The sequence below is a fragment of the Eurytemora carolleeae genome, unplaced genomic scaffold (assembly GCF_000591075.1).
Source record: "Eurytemora carolleeae unplaced genomic scaffold, Eaff_2.0 scaffold109, whole genome shotgun sequence".
Classification (NCBI taxonomy): Eukaryota; Metazoa; Arthropoda; class Copepoda; order Calanoida; family Temoridae; genus Eurytemora; species Eurytemora carolleeae.
Window position 1 is genome coordinate 9,958 of NW_019396229.1, and position 8,522 is coordinate 18,479.

At 32.2% G+C, this 8,522-nt stretch overlaps 1 protein-coding gene across 1 annotated transcript; it reads left to right on the forward strand.

Moving 5' to 3' along the window:
* The first annotated feature begins 447 nt into the window (after positions 1 to 447).
* Positions 448 to 7,441, forward strand: LOC111698772 (transaldolase). The gene is made up of 9 exons (XM_023469201.1): positions 448 to 528; positions 1,177 to 1,293; positions 1,969 to 2,067; positions 3,005 to 3,073; positions 3,428 to 3,509; positions 3,807 to 3,923; positions 5,323 to 5,399; positions 5,881 to 6,009; positions 6,784 to 7,441. The coding sequence occupies exons 2-9, from the start codon at positions 1,189 to 1,191 to the stop codon at positions 6,847 to 6,849; spliced, it is 744 nt and encodes a 247-aa protein (XP_023324969.1). The 5' UTR covers positions 448 to 528; positions 1,177 to 1,188; the 3' UTR covers positions 6,850 to 7,441.
* Positions 7,442 to 8,522: the final 1,081 nt, after the last annotated feature.

Consider the following 8,522-nt stretch of genomic DNA (forward strand, 5'->3'; position numbering starts at 1 on the left):
GAATTTTACTTGCCTTTTTTTATTTAATTTTGCATTATTGGCACTGATTCCTCTTCATTTTTCAGGAGGCTGATGTGGATCAAAGGACCCCCCTGACTGTTGGCTTTTTAGCCCCTGAACCATACAGGACTCCTCCTGCAAGCTGAATCTGTCCTTGTTAGACTATTTTGTCATGGTCTAATATTCTTTCAGGCCTAAAATCTTGAAAACTAATGATACATCGGCAAAAAAATATTTATATATATAAATACCTGTTTTGGGCCAAATACCCCCCTTTCTACGCCCCTGATTAAGAAAAAAAAAATTTGAAATATTTTTATGCCCCTTATGGATTAAAAGAATATAGGTGCAAAGTTAGCACCATTTATCTCTATTATTACAAGAGTTATTACTAACTCCAGGAGACTAGTGAGGTCCTTTTAAGTTTGAGGTGAATAATCAGTTCATTCTTTTCTATTTTACCTTTTTTAGAGTGTTGTGGACGCAGCTCTTGAGGAAGCTAAAGCTGGAGCTACTCTTGACGAACAGGTTAGTTAGCATTTCACCTTTTTGCTTTTAGACACTGCATCTCATGCACGTCAAAGAAAAGTAAGTTTTTGAAACATAAAACAGTTTTGTTTTCTCTTGAATGGACTGTAAAGAAAAAATGAAAGGGGTTCAGAGGAGACACATAACCATGATACTGCACTGCCATGGGTGGGAGTTCTGGTCACGTGATATGTACATATTAAATGATAATTATACTATCAATTATATCTATTAAAAATGAAAAATTATTAAATTCAAATGATAATAAGAGCAAACCTAAGTTTTCAGACTTTTGCGTATTTGCTGAATATGATCTGTTTAAACCTACGATTTTTATACAAAAAATTTTATATATGTATAATTTTTTTTTAATTTGACACAGTTCTACATCAATTTCTCGAGACAGGAACATCAGATAGAACTCTTATGGGTCTTGATCAACTCCTAAAATGCTTAGGTTTCAGCCTATACCCCCTTTTAATTTTTCCCTTACAGTTCGAAATTTTGGATCTTAAAGGTTCTCATTCTTGTGGTATTGTATTACCTTCTTATTTTCCGTAAAAATCATATTAGTTCCCATAGAAATATCAATAAGTTAGCAATAAATTTACATTTTTCCTCACATATTCTTTGACAGAATGTTCTTAGGTTGAGATTGCCATGGACAAACTTTTTGTCGCGTTTGGTTCTGAAATCCTGAAGGTTGTCGAGGGCAGGGTGTCGACTGAGGTCGACGCGAGGCTCTCTTTCGACAAAGAGAGGCAGGTATGAAAAGTATACACTATACATTACATTAAAATATATTTGAAAAATTCTATTTTTAATCCTCAATGGCATCATTTCAACTAATTAAAGGGCTAACTAATGTCTAGAACCGGGAACCCAATATCATACTGACGGGTTTATTTTCTCTTTTTGTTTATTTACCCGGCCAATAATTCATTTATTTTCACCCATACATTTATTCCAAATCAGCACGAAAAAAAAAATCAAATAATTTATTAGGCAACAATTTCAAAAAAATAAATATAAAAAGAAAAACATATATTTTTATTGTTTGGCGTTCCGCGCTCGTTCCTTTTGTCCGGGTAGGTGCCTTTTTAAGAGAATATATACCCATGATCACAATCTTAAAAAGGACTTTTGTCGTGATTTTAAGTGACCTTTCAGATAAAGAAGGTTATGCCCGATTTACAGCAGTAACCTTTTAATTGATTCCGTTGCAAGAAATCTTTCAAGTCTCTTGTGTGGAAAACCACAAATAAAATGATTATCTCGGTCATTCCAGATCAGACAGCGCTTTTAAGGGAACCGCTGTGAGTCGGATATGCCGTTTTATATATTGTGGGTCACATAAAATTACGTTTTCATTCCTTAATAAATTCAGGTCTTATTCCTGATAGTTCTTCCTCCCTGTACATATAATTGTATAATGTATAGATAGAGAAAGCTCTGAAGTTGATCTCCATGTACGAGAAGGCTGGGGTGAGCAAGGAACGGGTTCTCATCAAGCTTAGCTCCACTTGGGAGGGTATTCAGGTAATTTAATAGTTTTCCCCAACATGAGCAAGTAATGCCAGGGGGGGAGAGAAAAGTGTAAAGTGACTTGCTCACTTTCCCCCCCCCCCACACCATGCCCCCAAGAAATCAACATCGAGAGCTCCGAGAAAAGAAAGTCAGATTATCAGCTAGTTCAAAAAAATACATGGTTCGGAAATAAGCAAGATCTTTTTTAAAATAGTTCTTTCCTGTAAAGTGGCTAATTACAAGGACATCCTTTTTCTATTCTTTTTATCAAAAATAAGCTGATATATGTTTATGTTTGGATTATTTTCAGGACTCCTGGCGGAGTAAGAAAATTTCATATTGTTGTCATAATATTTTTAAGGGTGCATATGTCACATTAATGTACAGAAAATATTATATTCAATATTTACGAATATCTAGTGCATCAAGATTGAAAATAAAGAACATTTTTTCTTTTTCTTCTTGGTCGAGTTAATTTTTTTTTTAAATATTTTTTATGGTTTGGCTTTTCTTTTCTCTTTTTAAGTAATTTTTTTTGGATATTTTTGTCCCAACAATAGAAACTAGAACAGATTAGAATTTTTTTGATTAAAAGATGTAAGATGTATGAAAGATGTACAAACAAGTAGAAAATGAAGAACAAGAAATATTTTTATCTGATAGTTTATAAATATTTGAAAATATTGTAAAATTTAATTAAAATAATTTATTAAAGTTAAAAATAATAGTTTCCCTTCTAATTATTGTTCTAAAACTGGATTGACCATCCGGGAGAGTTTTCCCAATCTCAGTTGTTAGCATTAGTGATTTACTTGAATGGAACAAAATATTTGATTTTTGTGATCGTGGATAGTCATTCTAATCCGGATTCAGGGAGAAAAAATATTGTCTCGTGGTTTATTATCATTTATGAGACCATTTAAAATGCTAACTCGGGATTTTTATTTAGGCAGCTAGAGAACTAGAGAGTAAGCATGGAATTCACTGCAATCTTACCCTTCTCTTCTCTTTTGCCCAGGTAAATACCACTTTGGTCCGCAGGTATTTCTTGAAATCTGCAAGGTTTTTTTTTATTCGGTTGAGATCTTGAAATGAGGAATTTGCCCTAATTAATTTTTGTATTGTTGAAACTGGCCGAAAAATCATATGTATCATATTTATTATCATGAAATTAAACATTTTAAGAATTTCGTCCCGGGGGGGGGGGGGGGGTTGATTATCTTTGGGGGAAAATGAAAAATTGTTCATTATAAGACAAGTTTTCATCCTTTTGATACTTTTTATTCAATAATTTCATTATTTATTTTTCCTAATTTAGCGAAAATCATTTTTTAATAAAATATACACCCCTGATTTTGTATTAATTATCTAGGCTGTTGCATGTGCTGAGGCGGGGGTAACTTTAATATCTCCCTTTGTTGGTCGGATTATGGATTATTATAAAGCTAAAACAGGTAAAGGTTACCAACAAATATTGTGCATTAAAGAAAAACATATTTTTTGAACTCGAGAACAAGTTGAACTAGCTCTTTCCAACTTGAATTGCCACAGTTTGAATTGATTAGAACTCCCTCCCCCCAGGGGGGGGGGAGTTCTACGGATTGACGCTACGTTTTGTTTGAATGAACACCAGTACAGGATGTATAAAAGAATACCTCTGTGATTAGAAATGAAATGCTTGCTAAATTATATATGGGTTGTCAAAATTGTTTTGAAATGAGCCTGCCTCATGATAAAATATGTTTGTGTAGGACAAACCTACGGTCCTACTGACGACCCCGGAGTTCTGTCTGTGACCAAGATATTCAACTACTACAAGCAGCATGGATACAAGACTGTTGTTATGGGAGCTAGCTTCAGAAATACAGGTAACCCCCTCCCCTCCTAACCCTCCCTAAACTACACTGACCGAAGAAATAGTGGATTTTAGTGGTGAATGACCTACTGTAATTATACTAGTCAGGGACAAAATTTAATAAATTGTGTTAATTAATTAATTAATGAGTTGTTTCGCTAAACTACCTACTGCTGGTTCAAAAGGGGGGGGGCCACAAAACGTATTACTCTCCGGAAAATTTAAACAGTGGTTAAACATAACTTAGAATTGTCGTAGGAGGCTGATTTTTTGCATGCAAACTCAGAATTATGTATATTACATGCAATGATTTACTGTCAAAAAAGTCGCATTTTTTCACAAAAAGCTCGCGCGCGCGCGCACTTTTGCTCAGATTCCTTCAAAACCAAAAATTGCATGTAATATACATAATTCTGAGTTTGCATGCAAAAAATCAGCCTCCTACGACAATTCTAAGTTATGTTTAACCACTGTTTAAATTTTCCGGAGAGTAATACGTTTTGTGGCCCCCCCCCTTTAACCACTGATTCAAAGTTAAAGATTCGGTTTCCGAATTTAATGAATTTAAGCCGCGTATGAAATACCCCAAACACGGTTTCAATTGAGTGCCAGCCTAAATCTTAAAAATTAAATACAATTTTATGTGGAACCAACCATATTTGAGCCCCGACTTAGTTTAAATCCGGCCTCAGGAAGAATTTGATTCGGCGATTCAAATTTGAGCTGGTGGTGAGCAGTTCAAATTTATTGAATTCAGTCTCAGGTTAGGTGAAGAAAGATAGATAATCAGCGGAGGTTCCTGTTGTTTAGAAAGAGGTATGGGGGTTTACGGCACATTGTTAGGGAGAACACAGTAAAGAAAGTGCATAAGAGATTATTTTTTGGCGACATTTTGGGGATTTTTGTTTCGTAGAAAAGAAATACCGGATTTAAATTTATTATAAATTATTTATTATTTATTATTCAGAAAATAGTGTAATGATTAATGTTTTAATTCTTTTTTTTAGAAATTAAGAAATGTGGCTGTAATTTGTAATTGTACAATTAATGCATGATATCTGTGTAAAAATGTTCAAGGCACATTTTATGCACATATTAGTTATAAATTTCAAAATATTGAGAAATATGTCTGTTTTTATTTTTCTCTCAAACCCCAAATCCATTAAAAATTTATTTTTATTTCTGAATGAACACTTGTGAGAGCATAGAAATAAGCGAAAAAAAAGAAGAAAAATAATTTTAAAAATCTTCTTTCTCTAGAAAAATCATTAAATTTTAAAGAAATGTTCATGACCTGAATCCGGATCCATTTTTTCTGAATCTGGATCCGGATAAAAACTAAATGGATCCTTAGCACTGTTTAAGTGTAATGAGCAATGATTTTAAACCTATTGAAGTAAGTTAATATTAAGGTGAAGTATTGGCTCTGGCCGGATGTGATCTGCTGACCATATCTCCAAGTCTACTGGAGGAACTTGATAATTTGAAGGTGGGTTATATATGAGTTACAGTTACAAAAACTTTGGGACACTAATGATAAAATACTCAACTAGTTCTATTTCATTTTTTTTGAATATATCAAAGACAATTTTTGAACTGGTACAGAATCTTCTATCCTTGGGATCTCAAAAATGTAGTCTGTTTTTAAAATTAAAATTGACGGCGGGGTTAAAAGTATTTTTCAGATTTTTTGTTTAGTAAAATATTTAATCAATTTAAATGGAAAGCTTTTTTTAATTCAGTTTGAGCCAATTTATCGATCAAAAAAGATAATATTGAAATGCAAAACTCAACTAATTGGAAATATCAAGTTAAATATATTTAAAATTAGTAGGTTCTAAAACTTTTATTTTAATTACACTCTAACAGAAAAATTGGTCCAAACGATACTTCTAATAGTTTTCTTGTTTTTCCAATAAAACTTGATTTTTGAAAACCGTATTAAATTGTAAGTTAAACACTAATTGTAGGATCCTGTGCCCGTGAAGTTGAATGCCGAAGCTGCGAAGAGCCTGGAGGTTCCGAGACTGAACCTTGACGAGGCCGGCTTCCGTTGGCTTCATAACGAGGACGAGATGGCTGTTAACAAGCTCAGTGAGGTTAGAACTAGATCTAATATTAATTGTTAAAGGGAGTTTTTGCAAAAAAAAAATGAAATAGGGTATAGTTTGACCTCGAATAGAATTCGATATAGATCACTACTAATTTTACTTTAACTGTTACGTCTATAAGGAGATAATTATTAAAAACGACTCATACCGAAGAGCTCAGGACCTATAGGAATTTACGTAGATTTTTCCACTCAGATCGTAAATAATTCAATTATTTTCATGCATATCAATTCACATGTATACATTACAACAAACAATTGTCATATACAATTCGATGCATTCGCATATAGTTGATATTTCATAATATTTTTTTTTTTAATTTAAAAAATAATATGAATTATCAATTATATACGAATACATAAAATTGAATTCCACAATTGTAAGGTATATTTGAATGAGTAGTTTTAAATTTAATTTAATTATTTACGAACTGAGTGGGAAAATACGTGAATTTGTATGGACACTACGCTCTTAGGTGTTAGACGTCTTAAAAACATTTTTCAATGTATTTACAAATTTATGTCACACTTTTTTGCGTATACACTATAAATGCACGTCAAAACGCTTAACGCGATAATATGCGCGCTTATTTCGAAGACGGAAGCAATCGAGAAACTTGCAAAACTACAATAATCCGTAATTCCTAGAATAAGCGTCAAATTAATAAACAACGTGGTAAAAATTATTCAAAATTGAGAATATTGATACCTGCTAGTTGGCTTAATTTACGCCAACAATCTCTTTAATATGATATATTTGTAGGGTATCAGGAAGTTTGCTGCTGATGCTGTGGTTCTAGAGAATATCATTAGAGAGAAGCTCCAGTAAATCTACGAAGAGCTGCAGTACATAAAACAGAAGCAGCAGTACATGCAACAGAAGCCTGGACAGATTTTTCATTAAATCCAGTCAAAACCTGTTATCTGAAAACCAAACAACTATGCTGCTTCCTGCTGTTTTCAAATCAGCTGCTCTTGAAAACCTGTTATCTGAAAACCAAACAACTATGCTGCTTCGTGTTGTCTTCACAAAATCTGCTCAAATAAGAAAAAATCCATAAAAGATATGTTAACTTCTCTGTTTTCGTTTCTAGACACATTATTTAGTTCGGAAAAAAAACATTTACAATTTACACTCTTCTAATTCCTAATTACAAACAATGCATTTATCTAACTATATTTACTCAGACTTGACTTCCTGTGATTCTAATACTTACTCATTCCAGCCAACAAGCGGCCTTTAAAATAAGTTTTCTTTTTCTAAAAATTATAAAAATTTAACGAATTATATATTTATATTAAAGTTATAATTTTCGAATATTTATTACATTATGATAATTTTCCAATTGTTATTTCTTATAACAGTATTTCTAATTTTATAGGATCAAATTTTTAAAATATATGTTTACTTTTCGACCAAATTTTTGTCATCATTATTTCCCCCAGATTTTACTGGGTGACCTCAGAAAAACTGACTTTTTAGAAATTAGTTCTCTAAAGCCTGTTATCCATACATGCAGGTGGTAATAGGCATTTAATTAGAAATTAAGGTTCTTGAACTTGTAAAGGCGCACCACACAAATACTTTGAACTTGTAAATGTGAATGTTTAATATTTCAAAACTAAGCAAAAATTTTCTCTAATAGTAAATAAAAAAGAATATTGAATTTAAACAATTTTTGAAAATGTACTTCTAAGATTTCAAGAAGTCCAAAAAACCGTTTAAGTTAAAAAACGAACCTAGCTACTGCTTGTCTTTATAGGGAGGCACGTGGTATATTTCCCATATCGGTTTTAACATGCAAAATTGTTAAATCCGACCTTAAGGTGTCTAAATACTCTAGATCCTCTGTAAATATGTGACTATAAACTTCTATCAATGTAAGATTTGGCAAGGAAAAGACGACATAAAGAGTCGTTTTATTAATCCTATTCACCTCTATACACAAACTACCCTTTATAATGACTTAAAACATTTGTAATACCAGAGCACAATAATTTAAAACATTTATTATAGATTTTAAAATACTAAAAAATCTAAAATCTCTACAGTTACATCTAAAGCAAATCTAATGTGGGCAACCCCGTTATCTCTATCTCATGTCTATGATTATCTTATTCTACTGTTTACTATCAATATAAAGTCTGCTCCACATTTACAAAGAATTTCTCTTTACTACAATCTCCAATACAAAATTCCACATCATTCTTTTCTAACTTAACTCCTTGCTTTTATACTTATTAAAATATTCTCTAAACATTAGTAGATAAAGAAACATTTATATCAGTTTCAAATAACAAAGTTTTAAGAGACATTTTTTATTAGAAAATAAAGGAAGACGACAATCTACACAATTGGAAGTAGAAGACAGTGGAACGAGGGAAGGAAGGCCAATCATGACAATTTCGCGGCCAAGTCACATTTTCCTCATTTTCGCCAGAGCCACCTCGAAATCCTCTTCCTTCAATTACATATGTTTTAAAGTGTTCAATCCTTTAAAA